The sequence below is a fragment of the Drosophila eugracilis genome, unplaced genomic scaffold (assembly GCF_018153835.1).
Source record: "Drosophila eugracilis isolate 14026-0451.02 unplaced genomic scaffold, ASM1815383v1 contig_2154, whole genome shotgun sequence".
In the NCBI taxonomy this organism is placed as follows: Eukaryota; Metazoa; Arthropoda; class Insecta; order Diptera; family Drosophilidae; genus Drosophila; species Drosophila eugracilis.
In genome coordinates, this window is record NW_024573038.1 from 9,388,150 (window position 1) to 9,407,889 (window position 19,740).

Sequence of the window (19,740 nt, forward strand, 5' to 3'; positions counted from 1 at the left end):
AAGTACTAAAAGGACCTCTTGTATCCGCTCCAGATTCGTGCCGCTGACTTTCGGTAATGCCCGTTGACAGTTATGAGTGACAGTTTGTGCAGTTGCACAATTATGACTTCCGGTGGATATTTATCCATTAGGTTGATTACCGTGATTAAGGGGTCACCATTGCGATGCTCCCAATGTTTCGTTCTGTCTGTTTATCCAGCTCTGAGCCAATTGGGAAACGGAACGTGGCCAAATTAGGACAAGACGGTGGACGGTTTTTTGGATTCGCTGCAAAAGTAGAGCTGCTGCTGCAACCACAACAACAGCGCTCGTGATGCGGAAGTGGCAACGCAAACGAACTAACCAAGAGCCACTTACTTACGGCCATAAGCCACAGGAGTGGTGGTGATGATGGGTGGAAGGAGTTTGTGGTCCTCGGCAGCAGATCCTTACGCGCCTTTTGCTATTTACTCAGCGGGAAAAAGAGGGTTAAAGGAAGGGTCTCGGAGTGGAGAGACAAATGGCAGCCCGCGGGGCAAAATGCAACTTGGTTTGCTCCCAAAACAGTAGCAAACACACATACAGACTTAAAGGCTTCTACTGCTACTGCTGCTGCTGCTCCATTTTGTTATGCACGCCGCTTCACACTTCCTGCTCGGCAGGATGACTCCTTCCTTCGTCCTTCCTAGCACCACCATCTACACACACACACACACCCTCGGGCACCTTATCAAGTGCCATTTTTCATGCAATGCTGACGCCAACGCCACCGCCGTCGCCGTCGCCGTCGTCGTCGTCGTCGTCGCTTTGTCAAACCACGAAGTTATCCATGGAGCCGTGAGCATATTGTCTTGGCTTCGGCGGCGGATGGTGTCCGGGCGTCCTAGTGTAGCCTGGTGTCAGGGTGTTGAGCTTTTTTGTTGGGTTGGGCGTGCCAAAGTTCCCTCTTATCCTTTTTTATCACACATGCAGTGCTGTGAATCCCAGTACCACACAAAAGCCAGTCGGAACAGCGGGTGGCGTCCCAGCTGGATGGGAAATTCAAAATCTCCCGCTGGGTTGGCTTTGTCTTTGTCTTGGACGCACGCAAAAGTGGCTTTGTCTCGTCCTTGCACAGGGAAAAATCTAAATATAACCTCAGCTGGTCAACTGCAGAGATGGGATGTACTTAAATATACATAGCCTGGCAATAAGAAATCTAAAATTAAAATAAAAATTGTCAACAATTCTCATATATATGCATATGAAGTAATTTTAAAGGCGTTTACACTTTGGAAAAATTTTGAAAAAATAAAGAAGAAATAAAGAATGAAGAACTTTTTTCACTTTTAAAATTATATATATCCCAAAGCCTTTAACTTTGTTAACCTGACTTAACCCACTCTCTGATTTTCCCAACTATTTCCATTACAAACCCATTTTCATCAGCAAACTGAGAGTATTGAAATTTTTGCGCTGTGCTTGTTAGTTGGAATCCTCTTGGCCCTTCTGGCAAATCCGTTTCGCCTCGGGGAGTTAACAAAAATCGATGAAATAATCTCTGGCTAATTGGTTGAATGGGCAACTTTTGCTGGTGACTCTCTTTCCAACGCTTCCTGGCCAGAAAGCGAATGCCCAGTTGGGTCCGTTTTAAGCATTGTTCAGCCGGCTGACCTCTTTAAACCTGTCGCACCAGTGCAATAGCCGTTCCGTTCGCTCCCCGGAGACCCATTGCATCCACTCGGATGTGCTTTACATGCTCCAGTTACTCCAGTGGCTCCAGCTACTCTTCCCCCTCTTGCTGCTGCTCCTTCTCCATGGAAGTTTTCCTGCAACTCGAATGAGTTCTATCAGCACCTGCGCTGCCCTGGCCTGGCTTGGCAGTTCAACTTGCAGCATTAAATATGTGGCCAGAACTCCCAACTCCTCCGGTTGGTTTTATGGAAAAATATTACACGGAGATTTAAGTTTTTGAGTTCTGGCGCTTAGCCACCATTTACCTGGCCACCAAGGGTTGAAGTGGGTTGTGCGCTAGTTGAGGGGGCGTGGCCCCTCTTTTAACCATTGTTGTTGTTACTGCCTGCTATTGTTATTGTTGTTGTTTTTGTTGTTGTTTTGTTGCGGCTGACACAGATATTATTGTCTGAAAATCGTGTGGTTCTGCTGCTTCCCAGACGGGGACTTCCTCTGAATTATTTTTCCGCCATTTTCGCTTCTAATTTAAGTGAAATGTTGTTTCGCCATTGTGGTTTTGTTTGTTTATGTATATACACGTATATATATATATTTATGTGTGCTTTGCGGTCTCCTGAATCTACATATATTTTCATATTGTGATGCTCTCTTTTTTTCTGTTGTGTTTCGGATGGCTTCCCATATTGTAATTTGTGCTGCCCTCCTGTGCATTGTAATTATTTGAAGTGGTTTTATCTTACTCTCATGCTTGCAGCGATGAAAAGCGTTTAAAGTTGGATGAGCAATCCTCAAAAGTAAATTAAATGTGTAACCAAAAAGTAGAGGAGGACAAAATTATATTAAATTTCAAATTTAAAACAATTTCGAAGTCATAGTTAAAATACCGCAATGTGACGCTGTATATAAAAGTGCAGTCTCTAGTTTTGCTTATGTCTGGTCACATTGACTCTCTTATAAATTTCTAGCTTACCGTTTACAGTTAAAATTTGAATTTCAACTTTATTCTGCGTTTGTTTGCCACAACATTTGGCATACAATCTTCATTTTTAGGAACTTAATTAAATATTTCAAAATGAAATCTCCTTTGATATCTATCAATAAAGTTACCCAATATTTAATGCGAAAATCCCAAAGCAATAGTTTACTTTCATCTGTGACAAAATATTGAATCTACAGGATTTATTTGGCTTAGAATATTCGTATTGATATGCCTGATGGAAAATTCACCGGATGCAGTTACCTGAAATCCTGTAAGACAGCCAGCGTGGGAAGTCGCACAGGTGTTGTCAAAGGAAGACTCTGGGATTTATTTGGCTGACACATCTCACATCTCTCGCTTATCTGGCAGAACGAGTTCCGGAAATTGTTTGCTACTCCAGGGCAAAGTGAATTTACTTGACATCTTATTTGACACATTTCTCTCATGCGGATGTGAAGCTATTGGTCTAAATATTAAATTAAACTAGGATATTACATTTTATTTTTAAGTAGGAATTCAAGGAATACTTATTTTGGTGTTGAAAAGGAGCCATAAATTGTTTGCAATCTAAATTCTAGGAAACACCTTTAAAACTTTGAGATTTATGTGCCGTGATATCGATCAGATTATTAATTTAAATTTGCACCACCACAATCAATTTCATTTTTATTATCAGGAAGAGTTTATCTAATTGTCCTTTTAATCTGATGTTTTAGTAATTTAATTTATTATTATTAAGAGAGAAATGAAGTGAGATTTATTTAATGTTTCTATCAAATTTATTGCCTGTCACTCAAGCAATTAAGAACTTTGTTTTATAAAAACATGACAAAGATCTCAAAACAAATTTAAACTATCATTTTAACACTTTATTTCCTTGCAACTTACACAGACCATTAATCTTAGGAAAAAGAGTGAAATCTAGTGATAGTTTCAATATCAATGGCATGACCATTTTATTGTTGAGAAACAGCAATTTGCTGCCAAAAAATTTCCTTTCCATTGCTACAAAGAAAATTCATGGTTTGGCATTTCCGCAATTTTGAATGCCATTTTATAGCCATAACTCAGGCGGCAGAAACTGCAGTTTTTCGGCTTTGTTGTTGACCACAAACTGCCAGGGAGCGTCAAGCTGAGTTATGGTCAGCGATCGCATCTGGAAAGCCCCCTCCTAGGGGAAAAAGCCAGGAAAATCCCCCAATACCCTCTGCCTAATTCCCAATGATTGCGTGCATGCGTGCGTGAGTGTGTGTTTCCTGATTGATGGCTCCACTTGGCGCTAACTAAACGGATTCAAACACCCATTTCCCCTCCTCTCACCTCTCTGTAATTCCCATTTTACCACTTGGCCAAAAAGAAGATGCGCCACAGCCGTTGGTAAATTGCTTTAGCCATTTTCCTCATGCTTTTCCGGGGAGGTTCTGGCTGGCTCTTTTTTGCCTCTTATTTTTGTCCATTTTCGGTGCTTAAATTTAATTTCCCCTGCGCTTCGGGCCAGGGCTTTTGAATTCGGTATTTGCATTTTCCGGTGCGAGACGAGGCCCAGTTTCCTTTTTGGTTCAGTTAATGAGCTGAGTGAGTACTTACACAAAATTAAGTGTTGTCCCACTTCAGTCTTCGGCTGACTTGACGGAGGGAAACTCACACACACGGACACAAAGGAAATGGAAAAGCAGCGCACAACACAAACAAGAAGTCGGCAGCGACAACTTGAAGAAGGAAAACTTGCTCCCGCCCTCATTCTCAGTCTCATTCTCAATCTCAAGCTCCAACTTGAAGTCTTTTTTCCTGCCGTTCCCCTCCGTTTTCCCTTTGTGGAAATCATCATAAAGTTGCAGATAAGTTTTCTCTTTTCATTATACAAAAAAAATTGTATAAGAAATAAAGCGAGTTTTTCATCTAAGGGGGATACCCTTTAGCTTACCTTAGAGTCTCAGCTGGGATCACTTTTTCAATATATTTTTCACAAAAATTAAAGATAAAATTTTTAAACTTTTAAGGACATAAAATGCTTATAAGGGTAAGAAAGTATACATATTCCCCAAAACCTCTATGTTTACCAAACCAAAATACCCTTCTTACTTCACAACTACAGGGTATAAAAGGAAAATACGAGGAAAATGGGCAGTGGTTGGTCACAAGAGAGGAGCACAAGGAGCAGGGGAATAGGTCGCATCGCGACAGGAAACAGGCTTCGGCGACAGGCGACATCGGCAACAACAAATGCGAATGTTTGTTGTGTTGTACATGCGTGTGTGGGTGGATGGGTGGTTGGGTGTTTAGGGTGTGATGTTGAGAAAGAAGGAGGTGGCAAGGAGGCGGCTTTCTGAGTAGGGCACAAACAACTTTTCGTTGTTTGCCTGACAGTTGGGCCCGTGTTATGTAGTTATTCGTACCTACCAGGGCCTGATTTTGCAGCCTGGTGTCAGGACAAGCTGATGCCCGAAAAATTTACAACATTTTAGGGCAGTTTACAACACTGGCTGGCAGGCTCACCGACACACACACACTAATTCAATAAATGCACGTGGCCAGGATGCAGGACACGTAGCCCAAAAAGTTGACATAAATCTGCATAAAATATTCGCATATGCAAAAACTTCCATCACCAACGCCCAAAAGGAGAAGCTTAACTGGCTTGTTTGCCAACTGAGTGGAAGGAGGAGCAGCTGGGGGAATATAGGTGGCTAACCAAGGATCCCTGGCTCTAGGTCCTGGGCTATCATTGCATCTGGTGGCAGGTCCTTTGCCAAGCATTATGCATGACAGCCATTGAGAAATCTGTAAAAATTATGCAAATACATTTCACCAATCACTTAACTGCGGAATGTGAGGACGAAGAAGGATGCTGGATGACGAAGTAGAGACCTGTATGTGTGTGTGTGTGTGTGGGTGTCTAAGGACATGCATTGAACGCTTTTCTAGGGAGGAAAATGCGTGAACTCACAGGAAAATGCAGACATCACCGAAATAGATGAAAAGAGGGATGAGTTGGCAAGAAGACATCAACGTGACCCTGATGATTCTGTTGAACTTTGAGTGAGCGTCGTTAACCTGAAAAATGTTTGCCTTCCCCTTTGCCATTATCGGAAAATGTATTTGAAGAAAATGTTGTTTTCATTTAACTATTTGAGCATTCCTTTGCGTATTACTTCCAGAAGTTGTTAAGAAAACTTAACAATGAAAGTTATTAATTATAGAAGGAAGGAAGGAAAATGGACATTGAAAGAGTGACATTTACCTGAGAGCATCAGACTGCCTTCCATTTCTTAAGCTTTTCCAGGACACGAATAAAAATGACATTAGTATCCAAAAACCTTTGATATTACCTAAGTTATGTCTGACTTTAAATTCAGGATTTTATTTTATTAACTAATTAAAACAGGCGAAGGAATTCCTCTTTTCTAGTTTAATTTCCTTCGAAACTACGTGTTTCACCGTGGCTCATAACATCCTAATTAGCAATAGACAAGCATATTGCACAGCCTTTGCCGTAAAGTTTTCGTCCTAAAATTACGGCAAATAGCCACCTCATCTCAGCTCATTTTCCTCATTTTCCTCGCTTTCCTCGATTTCCGACCACTCCTCTGGAATGACAGTCACCAGGCCAAACGGGTAAACAAATTCAAGGCGAAATTGATGACATGGCAAGCCAAGCAAACAGCACACACCGCACACACACACACACACAATCACCCACTGAAATGTCCTTACACACACACACGTCAGCTGGTTGACATTGCCGTCCTTATCGCCGGGAAAGTCAACGTTGAAGGAAAAGCAGCTCCCTATTTCCCAGCGCTGACAATTTTTACAGAATTTGGATTAAGTGGACTTTGCTGTCGACATGCTAGCGCAGTTTTGACGAGCAGGCTGCCAGTTTTCCGGTGGAAAGTTCTTCGGAGTTTTCCCACTGCTTTGCATGCCGACGTGTTTGCCCAGCAAAAGGTGGAAAAGCGAACTGGGAGGGGGCGAAAACGAGGAACTCGGTCGATGGGAACAAGTTGACATTTCCTTGGTGGCTGCAAATGTTTGCTTACGTGTCAATAACCCGTCCAGTGATTTATTTCATATTTGGCCTGAGTCCTGGTCGTCCTGCGGAATAGTTTCCATGCTGCGGCTGTCATTGACATTTGATATTCATTGTCAGTTTCAGTGTGTAGTTTTCCAAAAGGGTTTCTCCTTTATGCACGCTCTTTTTTATGCACGCCGCTATACATTTTTCATGGCATACTTATGAGGGCAAAGGCCCATCGGCAGACGCTTTTGTCCTTAAAGCCACATAAATTGTCCTTCAAAGGGAAGGGTGGGATGGTGGAATAGGGGATGAGGGGTCACGGATGTGGAAAGGTACTTTGCAGCTGTTCTGGGCGAAAAATGTTCAATCAAGCGTTAGGGACCTTATTGCATACACAGAGAAAATGGCTTTAGTTAGGGTTTTGAATGAAAAACTTGGAAAAAAAATGTTTAAAGGTATAAAGTAGAGTTGCTATTATTAGATGCACAATATTAAGACCTATGAACCTTTATATTTCACTTTTCTCTGTAATAAAATATATTCTTTTCTGTTTAAAAATCATTAGAAATCAATTTAAGCCGCTGAAATATGAATTTCCTTTTCTCTCCGTTTGGGCTTAAGGATATATATGTGGGCATCGTCATAACCTCTGCTGTCTGCAGCTTTCGCTGGGATAAAAAACATTCCTTGCCTGATTTGATTTAAACGTTTTACTTCCACAGACAGTGGAAATGAAGAGGGTGAGGGTGGAGATGCTGGGAAAAGCGAAGGGATTGGCTGGGGAAACACCGCGAATTGGGAGAGCCTGGTTCGACATGGTTTATTCATGCAGCAGTCGCATTATGCAAATAGCTCTCGACTAGCACTTGAAATTTGATTTTTTTTTCTCAATTTCTATTTCGATTTTTTGCTTCTGCCATTTGTTGCAAATTCTCAACGGCAAGCCACTTCGCGCCGCTCTCACTTCGTCCTGTGAAAGTTGAGTGGTGCCACTTGGAGTACTGTGGGCAGAAGATTGGGTGGGCCATTCATCTGCCTTTGGGCCAAAAAGTGACTAACGTTCGGCGGCTTCTTTTCACCATTGATTTTCAGCACTTAAATGGATTTACAGCATGCCTGAGTCCTTTAAGTCCACACCTTAACCCACACACATACCCCTTAGAAGGGATTTTTTCTGATGGAAATCTGAATAGATAACAAATTACTGTGGCAAAAACAATTTTCCCTTTAAATAGAATGAAGCGTAACATTATTTTGCACGCACTCACACTCGAATGGAATTATGCGCCATTGCCAAGTTGCTGGGAAAATCTTTTCCTTCCCATTTGCCAACGCCGGCAGATGCGAGAAGGAGACATTGTGACAAATGTTTAGCAGCTAGAAAATACAAAATACGACAACGCCTCGGTCTCCATATACTGATTTGAATATTTAGCACTAAGGGGGAAGGAAATATTTCAGCCTCCATTGCCATTTGCTGGGCCTTGTCTTGAATGTCTTGCAAAATGCACAGGGAAAAAAATGTGTCGAAAACTTAAGAATATTTATGATTTAAGGTTTTTCTATGTTTTGAGACATTTTCTTAGGATTTTTCAAGAAAATCCAGATTAATTTCTATACAAAAAGTTCGATTTCTTACCTCAGAATATTATTATACAAATTTTTATCCGATTTGTCCCAGTTTTTCTCCTCCTGTACATCTACTCGTATGTGGGTCGCGCATCCTTGAATGTTTCACAGCTTACAAATCCTTGGCACGCACATCAGCATCAGCGTCAGGCTCCCATCATCAGCTTAGGCATTGTGTTTGCTCTTAACAAAGGCAAAAGTAATTCATGCAATGCGCCCGAAGTAGAATCAACGCACACATTCTGAATATTTGCTAAGCAAAATAATAACAAAAACATCGGTGGCATGAAGCGGAATCAACCGGAGAGACGACGATGACGACGTTGATGGAATCTAAAGGAATGCAAAGGATGAAGGGCGAAGGACGCTGAATGATGACAGGCGGACAGGCGGACAGGCCTGACAGTTATGTCGGGGGCTGTCCTAGCTGGGCATTGAAATTAATGACATATGCACAAGAAGCCAGCCAGCGAGTTCTCGGAGACCTGCCTCCTCTTCAATCGATTTAAACGCATATCAATCAGAGGTTTGCACAAATTTGCCAAGGGCAATACCAATATTTGAACGTCATGCATGGAATAACCCGAATATTTCATTCAATAGTAAAGTAATCATTGAATTCAAGTGGAACAACACGGCGTATGCTTGATATTTCACATTTCAACTGGGGTGGCAGTCAAGCCCTACTAAATTTTTAATTAAAAAGCCAGCGGGCGATGTATAGTCGTATTTTTTCTTTTATTAGAACTTTATTTGAACACGAATAGGTTGTTGATTTTTTGCCCCAACAACTGTTAGACATATTGGCCATGCATTATTGAAGCGAATGCGGTGATTTCTGTGGGGTCAAATGAAATATTAAATCGAGTTTCGGTTGCCTTCCTCTTTTTACCTTTCTTTTGAAAGAAGAAAACAAGAAATTAGTGACTATATTTCGTTTCCTTTTATTTATTCATTACGTATGTGGCTCATTAGGCAGGTCCACACACAACTCTGGCACTTTCTCTGCCACTTAATACCCCTCATTAAATACCCCATGGCTTTGTGCGGGAAATCACAATGGAACTCTCAAATGAAAATCAAATTTCCCACTTCCTGTCCTGCGTCTGCGTCTGTCATATTAATTAGCCATCCCATTTCGAGTTGGCAGTTGGGAGTAGAGAGAGTCGACAGTCCGGTCGAAACTAAAAACTAATTAAAAAGCCGTGTCATTGGAAAGGCCCGACATTCGGGCCATCAAGCTTTTGTGAATTTCGGTGCTAATCGAATTGTTGAAACGCAATGAAACGAATGTCATTGCGAGACCGAAAAAGCAGCCGAAGGCCACCCGGAAAAACACCCATCGGAGCCAATTCAATTCATATTCATTCCGGCCATCAAATGACGGCAAATGACAGCGAACAATGAAATCAAATTAAAATACACTTTAACGCCGCGCCAAGTGAATGACAATCAAAGGCTAAACAATGGAATGCCGCCATCGAATCGATACGAAAAACGGGTAGCAGCTAGTCGGCCATACTCATTGAATGACTTAAAACGATTTTGAATGTTCGCAAATTTTATTGCCGAGTGACAGCCGAAAAGGAAAATGCCATCAATTTTGACCGAAAATCCACCCATGAAGGCTTCAAGTGTTGCGTGCTGTTCGAGTAATTAAATCCTGACATCTCGAAATGTCCATTAAAGTGAGCTTAATTTGCTCATGTGCCGGCTTTATGACTTCACAGAAAAGTGCAAATTAAATGGGGGAAAACCGGAAGGAGTAAATCTTATTAAGCTGAGTGGAAAGTTAAATAAAATGAAAGTGGCTTAAATTATGTGGATTGTTAAGGGAAAATAAATATATATTAAGATAACATATTGAAGATAACTTTATAATCAATTGTAATCCAAACTTCGATTTCACTCCTTCCTCCAGTAGAGCTAAAACAACCATATCTTAGAGCCTTTTTCAATAGGATTTTTTCCACTTAAAACAAACAGCTTTTCGGAAAAGAAATGAAGGCTTCAAACTCTCTCGAGTTTCATTAGCCATGTTAAGTAAACAAGCACGCCCGCAAACAGAGGCTTCCAGCCAGGATTCAGGATTCAGGACTCGGCATCTGCAGCCTTCGTGCCACTAAGCGGCTTAGTGAAAGTCCTTTGCCTTTGCCAAAAAAAAAAACAGAAGGAACATCTACATGTGAAGAGCCCTTTTTTTCCCAGGAACTCGAGATGATGAAAGTCGCTTTGGTGTTTAAATAACTTTGACGCGCTTTCTACATATACACACACACACACACAAAGTCACTAACACAGACAAACTGCTGTGTGGCATTTCCGGTCGTAATGGCGCAGACATTGCCAAAGAAAACTTTGATGACGTGAGCTTGAGTTTGACGTGCCGAAAAGAAATTTGACTTCTTGCAAAAGGGGCAACTTGGGAATACTTGGGAGTGTATGTGGGTTTGTGTATTGGCGCTTAGCTCGTTACAATTTAGCCCCGTTGCCAACTTCGAAGTAACCCCAAAAGAGCGAGTCTCCAATTTACGTCGACCAACTTTTCAAGTTGTGCGATACAATTTGTCTCGCCTTATATTTTTGGGGCCAAATTGCTGCAATTATCATTTGGCATTTTGGCAGCGAATCGCAGCGCTAATGAGGCGTCTGGTCCGCACTGCCATTGAATGCATTGAACCGCGGGGACCCGCTACAACGCCCTCGCATATGCAACAGAATTTAAAGTCACACGCCCACCAATGCAGGCGATGTGCATGTCTCTGCACTTCCCTTTCCGCTGCGCCATTGCAATGCCATTGGGTCAAAGTTTGCGAAGAAGGGAAATCAGAAGGAAAAGAGCGGTGGGAAAGGGGAAATGAATGACGTGCAGAGAGAGAAAATTTTTTGTTAAGTTTTCGTTTCTGTTCCCTAAATTTTTGAATATGAGAAAATCTCTGAACTTTTCTTAAGAACACTTAACTTTAAGTAAAGAAAATATGATTGGAAAATGACGAAACTGCGGCAACACTTTCTCCCCGTGTACCGTAAATCAAGTTCCATTCCGGCTTGCCACAGAAAGTTGCTGCGGATGAGCAGGAACCAGAGCCAGAGCTAGTGCCAGAGCCATGGCGATAAAGACGATGATGACTACCGACAATCCCAACACACAGCAGCAACAGTAACGACAACTGACACCAGCCGTTGGCTGCAAGAATTCTCAAGTCCTTCCACGCTTTTTATGTGCAACTATTTTGCATATGTGTGGGGAGGGGGCATGTGGATATGAGTGCTATGGCAATATAGTCCCGCAAAATGTGGGGTTACGAAAGTTAAAGTGGGATTGAGGTGGTGGCTGGCGCAGAAAAAAGGGGGTGGGACATTCGCACATCCTAGTGCCTGATGAAAGCTGATATCGACGCCATCCCTTTGAGATCCATTAAAGCGGCAGCAGCTCCATATCCATCTTCTCGCTCGTAAACAGATATGGGTATAGCTATATCTCGCTATGTGTGTGTGTGTGTGTTGGGATACCTTCTGATAAGCCACTGCAGTGATGTGATGGAAAAAAATAAGATGAGAAAAAAAGAGCTTCTGTTTACGCTCTCGGAGGTCGTGAAGAATCGCAGCAAATAGCTTTGACATTGAGTTAAGGGGAAGCCATTTAAATGAAAATGTTTTCCTTTAAGACAGCGTAGTTGGCTGAGACAAAGTTGGCCCCATTAAAACTTATTAGCAATTTAATGCACGACTAGACAGTGTCCAGTTTTCGTCTCCTTTCCCTCTCCCAGGGGGGATTATTTTAGCACTGCACGATTTTGTGGCGAATTTCACTGACGCCAGACATTGTAATGGCCAAATGCAGCACGAAATTGGGAGGAGTGGCGTGGCGCACTGGTTCTCGGCCATAAAAATGTTAAAAACAACATGCTGGCTGCTACGCTACAATCGCCACAGGCATATTGGTTTCAGCGGAAAGTCCTTAAAAAGGCTATAAAGTCGCTGAGGATGAAGACAGTTTGGGAGCTTTAAGACGGGAAGAGGTTTACTGTTTGCTTAACTCTTTGTTTTAACTTTTTTATTTAATATTTTAGAGCACAAAGATAATAAATATTCACACAAAATAAACATAAATAGAAAAGAGTAACTACAAAATATGGTCTGATTTATTTTATTCAAAATTTAAAAACAACATTCCCAAAAAATGTTATGCAAATTTGTGCCTGTGAAATATTTTATAACAAAAACAATATTTGCACATGATTGAAATAGTAATAAATCACAAATCCGTTTAGAACCAGATAAACTAGCTCATTTATCTTGATGTGGAAACCCCAACCAAAGCCGAATTTGTACCAAAAAAAAAGGAAGTTTATTGGAACTGACTGAACTGCACTTATGTGGGGAGTTTACTCAACTGCCGGAGAGGTTTTTCCTCTTCCCTCGATATCCAAAATGAAGCTCTGGTTTATTTTCGTGTTCTCTGGTGCAACAAGCTGGCAGGGAAAAAAGCATGGGCATCAGTTTCCGTCTGGTTTGCCGGCGTCATCTTCTGTCTGCTGACGCCGCTGAAAATTCTGAATCTGTCCCCAAAAATCCAATGCCCAGCCATAAACCTTCATTTACCCAACCCATTACCTTGTCTGCTCGATGTCTGAGTGTCTAATTTAAAATTATGCAAGTACCATCTCTCTCTCTTTTATTTTTTTTTTGTTCTATATCGCCTGCTTTTCCGCGATTTTCGCTCTCTCGCTGGCCGAATGCTATAATTTCCCAGTGGCCCTCATTGACTTGCCGACTCTGCGGCGTTGCTGTTGGACAGTGTTTTGGGGTCATGCGTTGCAAGGCCCCGAACAACATTCATAAATCATTTGCAGAGACTGAGGCAGTGGCATGGGCGGCGAAGAGCAGGCGACTGCTGTTGTTTTTCTACTCATCGTTATCACTGGCAAGCTGCAATCGACAGCCGCAGTAGCAGCAGCAGTAGCAGGCCCTAGGAAAAATCTACCCCCCTTTTTCGTTGCACCCAAAAACACATTAATCAATTCCGACCGACTGGCGGGCCAGACCTCCATGCATATATCCATTGTGTAGAGTGGATCGTGGAAAAGTCGGGAAAACAAGGACAAAATGAAACCGTTACACGCTCAGCGAGCGCAACAACAAGAAAAAGACAAAAAAAAAATACGAGAAAAACGACAAAAAAATACTCGTAACTTTCCATAATGTGCAACGCGCGTGAAAATTCGTCCTTAGCTCGGCGTGAAAAACATGCGAGTAAGTCGCAGTGAAACCAAAAAAATATGTATATGGTTGAGGGTGAAAAACAAAAAAAGGAAAACCAAAACATGAAGAGGAATTGTTTACGCTGCAAATATTTATGATTTTTATTGGTCGGAGGCTTGGCCGCATCGCCAGAATTTATTCCGATGTTCGAATACGAATACGAATACTATATATATAGTATATTCGCATCGATAAATATTTGGCCATAAATTTGGCGTGTAATCGGGCAGCGAGGCGTGTGGAAATCTGTTTGCCCCAGGCATTTGAATATTTTAACTTATTTTCCCCTCTGATAAAAAAAAACATTTCCCTTGCAACACACTGATCGTTAATCACCAAATGCCCGGAATTCAATTAGGTTTTTAAATGGTTCTAATGCAATTAAAGAGCGGCATTTATAATTTTCAATTTGTGTGCAAATAAGGTGTGAAATGAAAAATAGCAACACTGGTGAAGTGCTTATGTTTTTAAATTATGGATACAAGAAAAACAATGAATTATGAAGCTCAGATATGTTTAGAATTAATTATAATACAAAGGTATGCGTGTGGATGGGGAAATTTTATCATTTCAAACAGTCAATGTTAAGCAACCAACGCAGAGAGGTTGTTAAATGTAATCAAAAAATCAAAATTGGTATTAAAATTGGTATTAAAAATTGGTATTTAAATTCGTATTAAAAATTGGTATTCAAATTGGTATTTTAAATCGATAATATTTTGAATTGTACTAAATTCTTACAAGATCTTCTTATCTTCTATTTCTTCTACATTTTTAGACACAACAGTAATGACATTGAAATGGCGCCAGAAATACAAAAGCAGAAAAAGGCCAAAGAAACTGAAACAACGAATAATTGCAACAAACACTGCCCCAGCAACATTAACAACAACAACACCAAAACATAAAACAACAAAAGCAACAAGCAGACTGAGAGAAACGAGGTGCAAACTGACTCGGCACAGAAAATGGCTGCCAAATGAACGACACAGAAATGTGGCTAAAATGCAGCAAGTGACGACAAATCCAGCACAATGTCGTGCAATTAAAGCAACAGGAACAGCAGCAACATCCACAATGACTTCCAGCTGCAGCGGCCATTGTCAGTCGCAACAGCAACATAAGTTGCAGCAACCGAAACACCAGCAGCAGCAGCAGCAGCATCAGCATTTGCAGCATCAACAGCGGCGACATCCACTTCCGGCAACGCTGACGCTGCTCCTCTGCTTGGGAATCAGTTTGGGTATGGCTGCCACAGCAGCTGCTGGCGGTGGTGGAGGAGGTGGTGCTGCACCCGGTTCCGGATCCGGGGCAGTAGGCTCTCCATCCACTGCCAGTTCCAGCTCCTTGGGACCCGGTAAACCTGCCAATTTGCAACTGGCACCCGGCTCCTCCTCAACAGGCTGCTCCCTTGCCGAATTCAGCTGCAACAACGGAAGATGCGTGCCTCTCAGCAAGTACTGCAACAATCTGAACGATTGCGGCGATGGCAGCGACGAGCCACGATTTTGCACACGTAAGTAGAGTCCAATAATTAAGAAAGATTTTTGAGTTTTAGCCAAAGATTAAAACAGAAACAATAATGGTAAGGCATATTTTTTGCCCAGAAAATTAAAGAATTTGATAGAAACGAAGATAAAAAGTACTTTAAAGTCCTTCCGAAAGTGCTGAAGTGGTGGAAAAAGGCATTTTGCAGCGAAGGCAGCACAACAATGTGTTACTGGCAATTATGTAAAGCGGAGCATAATGAGAAACAACCTGAAATGGCCTGTAAGAGTATTGTTTGTCCAATTAACCAGCCGATTGACGGCCAAAGAAGTGGTAATTAAAAAAATCAGGTACATCAACTACGAAAAAAGGAAACATAACCTTTAACCATAGGAGAAATAACAGTTTAGGCGAACCCACAAAGAAATAAAATGAGATTCTAGAACCTTATACTTCAATATTGTTACATTAAGTATACGCCATGTTGCAAACTATAGCAAAAAACAATATATAACAGGAACTTCCCGAAAACTTCGTTCTTCCTGAACATTTAATACTCATCCTTGTCAATAAACCCCTAATTGGATTTGATCTCCAACCTGTTTACTTAATGAATATACCCTCTGCTCAAAGCGAATATTGCCGGAGATCCCCACGCCAAATCGATTCGTGTGGTCCTCAATGGCTTCCAGCCTGAGTCCTCATGGAGTGCAGGCAGGTACGAACCTGGAAGCAATCAAGCTTGTCAAACCCCATAACCGTCCGGCAATCATCTCCCTCCGCTGCATCCATTCACTGGCCGCTCTTGTAAACACGGCCTTCATGTGTAAATGTAATTAAGCACTCCCCACTCGCACATGGAGCTGTACAGAGATTGGCACAGCCACCCAATCACCCACCCAGTTTACATCCCTCCCCTTGTTGGCCCTCCATTGGCCCTCATAATGGCGGCAAAGTGAACTTCTCACTTTTGCCAATTGGCTGCCAGTAAGCCCCATCACTTTCCTCCTTTCTCCTCCCAGGATTTCCTGCTCCTGCTCCTGTTTCTGTTGCTGCCGGGCGCGTCATGTCAAGCGTTGATGAATTTAATTAAGTATTTTTCAATGACATTCAATGAGACGGCTGGCCAATGTAGGAGGCAATCGCCGTGATGAATAAGAACAGCGACAACTCATGGGGTTTTTAATTGAACAACGAGCTTATCGAGGGGGCCAATATGTTTGTGCTTGATTGGGGTGCAAAGCTCCGAGTGAAAGAAAGACGCATCTTTCCACTTATGTTTTTAATCAGCAATTGCTGGAAGTTCTCAAAGAGTGCCCAAAAAAGTATGCTTCGAAATTTCGACTGCCAAACTGAAAAACTTCAGCCAGAATTGAAATTTAATTACCGGCAACGCTTGGAAAATAATAAACTTTTTTCACCAAATCAAATTCCCTTTAATTAAAAAAAAAATAGTTTTTCCTACATTCCTGCAACCCAAAACTTAATTAATTCAACCGAAAAACACCAAAGTTGATTACCAAAAAGTTGGATAAAATGCTAATTTCTGGCACCCAAAAAACTATAATTAAATGGTCAATGATTGTGATTAGTTATTATTGCACTGGCAATTATAGACAGCACCACGCTAAATAGAAAATTGCTTTCAGGCATAATACTGACAGACTGGCTGACTGGCATATTGACAGACTGACAATCAGCAGGCAGGGCAGGCAATCAAATTGGAAATACGCCTACAGCGGGCCCAATTGATTTTGCCAGCAATCCCATAATTATCTAATTGACTATTGATGGCTGAGCGCATAATAAATTTGATTGAATGCACAGAAAGCAATTAGAGCAGCACAACTACCAACACTTGAGCCATTTATTTCGAATTGAATTATTATATCTAGGGGCTGTCTCTGTCTCTGCTTCTGATTCATATGAATTTTTAATAAAACTAATTGAAATGCCAGAGGAGATGGCGAAGATCCTTTACGGGGATGGCAACAAGAAATTGCCAATTTCCATACAAACAAACTACTTTCTGCCATGACTCTTACTTTATTTTTTTTTTTTCTGAGGACAACTAGCTACAAAGGGCAGAACTTAATTCCATAAATGCAAATCGCAAAAGCATAAATCATGCCAGTTTGTGGTCATTCAATTATGAAAAGGAACTCTGAATTCGAATATGTAATCGAGTGAAAGCTGGAAAGAAAGGGTTAGTCGAGATTTATTTTTTCTGCTCATCCGCTGAGCGTAAACAATTCAGTTGGAAAATTCTCAGAATATCCTTTCCGAAGGGGAAAAACAAAAACAAACGGGAATGGCTTTTGATTAAAATATTCTCAGGCCAACGAAAACAAAAGAAGGCAACTAATAAATAAAGTTCTGATGAAGCTTAAATTCAATAAAATGAAAATGAAATTTATAAAAGAATATTTCCTGGACTTAAGCTTAATCTACTTTGCAGAAAAAGTTAGGCTTTTAAGCCTTTTTAGTAAATTTCAGTAATCGGAATGGGAAGAAAACTTAAAAAAGTTGGTAAGAAGGAAAAAAAGGAGCAATTTTAAAGAGTTTTTCTAGACTATATTTAGGACTTGAAGCAATCTTAAGCGAAACAAACTTTAGCAAGTAAAACGTATTCAACCCAATCTTAAAGATAAAGTTGAATAAATTTGCCACAAATTGTGTGGCACCACCCTCTACCGAAATGCGAATACATTAAAAGTTAAGTACCTTAAATTATTCACATAAATGGATTAGTTTACTTTGCGTTTCAATCAGTTTGCATATGAAGTTAATGTTATGTTAATTTGATACTCAGTGTTAGCATCTGCCTTGGCCTGGCGATGATTTATGGTGTGACAATTGCCATCCCCTCACCTTAGGCAAATCCATGGGGTTTTCGTGGTGGGTTAAGCCCGTTTGGGAAGGAGTATCAGTTGCGGTTGCCAGGTTGCGCGTGAAGCAAACAAACTAATTGCCGAACTAACGCTAATTGCATTTAATATATATATATTTGCAGGCTGTAATCGCACCTACTACGGGGACATCGGACAGACCTACGCCCTGGAATTGCACCGACCCAAACAGGATCGCGTGCCCTTTGTGTGTGTGCTCACCTTCACGGCGGCAGGTGGCCAACACGGTGATGTGGTGCAGGTGAGTCGGGTCAGGGTTCATTAGGTGCAACATGGAAAGAAAATTATACGTAAAATGGGGTATCCATTTCCAATTACGTTTAGATAAAACATTCGTACTAGTCAAAGAGAGCTTTTAATAAATTTTTAGTTTAGATTACTATTTTAGTTCAGTGAAATTCATATAACAAATTGCATAGGAATACGCTGAAATTTATATGCATTGATTATCAGTTTATTAAGATAAAATAACCCTATAATTAAGCAAGTTAAACTTACTTAGTTTAAGAAACTAAGTAGATAACCATCTCCAATAGCATTTTCTCTCTGTGCACCTTCCACTGCAGAGGTTCTCCTCCTTCTGCAGCTGTCTTTGCCTTTCACATTTCATTTTGTAACGGGATAAACTACGCCATTAAAAGATAAGCAACAACAATGGTGATGGGGGTACTGGGCTGTGGGTGGCAGAAGCAATATTGATTTCAAAGCCACTCGCTGGAGCATGGCAAATCCAGAACCACCAACCCATTTTTGGGGTGGCAGGAAGCAAGTGCCTGCGCCTGTTAGTTATTACGCCACTTCACACCTCCAATTGGAATGAAGGATGCAGGAGGAGCAGATGGAAGAAGAGGAGGAGCCGTTGGAAGGGCAGGAGCGACAAGGAGTAGTACCAGGCAGGCAGCCAAAGCCTTTGGCATGCTCGAGTGCGTCCCAAGAGCATTCGGCACTGATATCCACTGAGCTACGAGCACTGACCGAAACTTTATTACTGACACCCCCCTTCGGCACATCCTGCAAATATTTTATGCCCAGCCGAGAGAGACTCTACTAGATTCGGGTAGATTTATGCAACTGGGGGAAGAGGAGTCGTGGGAGCGATTCCCATCCTCCGAAGGCTGAGCCAACAATAAATGGTTATGTAATTGAAAAACGAACAAGGAGTTTATATACATAAATATTTCTTGCTATCACAGAAAACAATTCAGAAAATATTTATAGGGGAACTGTTTTAACCATGTAAAAAAAATGTTTGCAGCTAGAGATTTGAAATGAAAGTATAAGTTATTTTATGAAATTTAACATTTTTAAAGATTTGTTTGGGATCTGACGCGGAACGAATATCGATAGTTAGTATTTTACTTCAGTATTGTATTTGTGATTGTTTGTAATTGGTCACACTGTTGTTATGGGCTAAAGCTCCGTTAGGTTTGCCGCTTTGGACAATAAGATCGGTGATTCCAAAAAAGAATGGAGAAGCTCCCGCGGTAGGTAGACGATAAGTTAAGAAGACCCATTAATATAACTCTGATGCCCATTTGGGCTTCCCAAGTTGCCACCTATTAACACATCCCACATGTTCATTGTTCGAATCGCCCTAGGTCACTCTGGATAGCTTCACGATTGGCAGGTTCACCTCGTACGTTCATGAGGGCTGTCCGGATGGATATATGCAGATAGCGGAATCGGCTCGAACGCCCATCGGTGGAATGTGGTGTGGAAGCTCCTGGGGACCTGTGCTCTTCTACAGCGAAACCCGCTCCCTGATATTCACCATCCGGCTGAACAGGTACGTCCGGGAG

At 41.5% G+C, this 19,740-nt stretch overlaps 1 protein-coding gene across 4 annotated transcripts in view; it reads left to right on the plus strand.

The window, feature by feature from the left end:
- The window catches only part of LOC108114346, a 41,774-nt gene that overhangs the window by 11,712 nt on the left and 10,322 nt on the right, over positions 1 to 19,740 (plus strand). For 2 of the 4 annotated variants that reach the window (XM_017225284.2, XM_017225285.2), the window contains exons 1-4: positions 13,017 to 13,535; positions 14,323 to 15,060; positions 18,046 to 18,182; positions 19,540 to 19,727. In XM_017225284.2, the coding sequence (XP_017080773.1) occupies positions 13,484 to 13,535; positions 14,323 to 15,060; positions 18,046 to 18,182; positions 19,540 to 19,727 (1,115 nt within the window). In that variant the 5' untranslated portion in view covers positions 13,017 to 13,483. Of the gene's footprint in view, positions 1 to 13,016; positions 13,536 to 14,322; positions 15,061 to 18,045; positions 18,183 to 19,539; positions 19,728 to 19,740 lie in introns of those variants that run through there. The other 2 variants (XM_017225286.2, XM_017225287.2) reach the window with 1 other exon arrangement.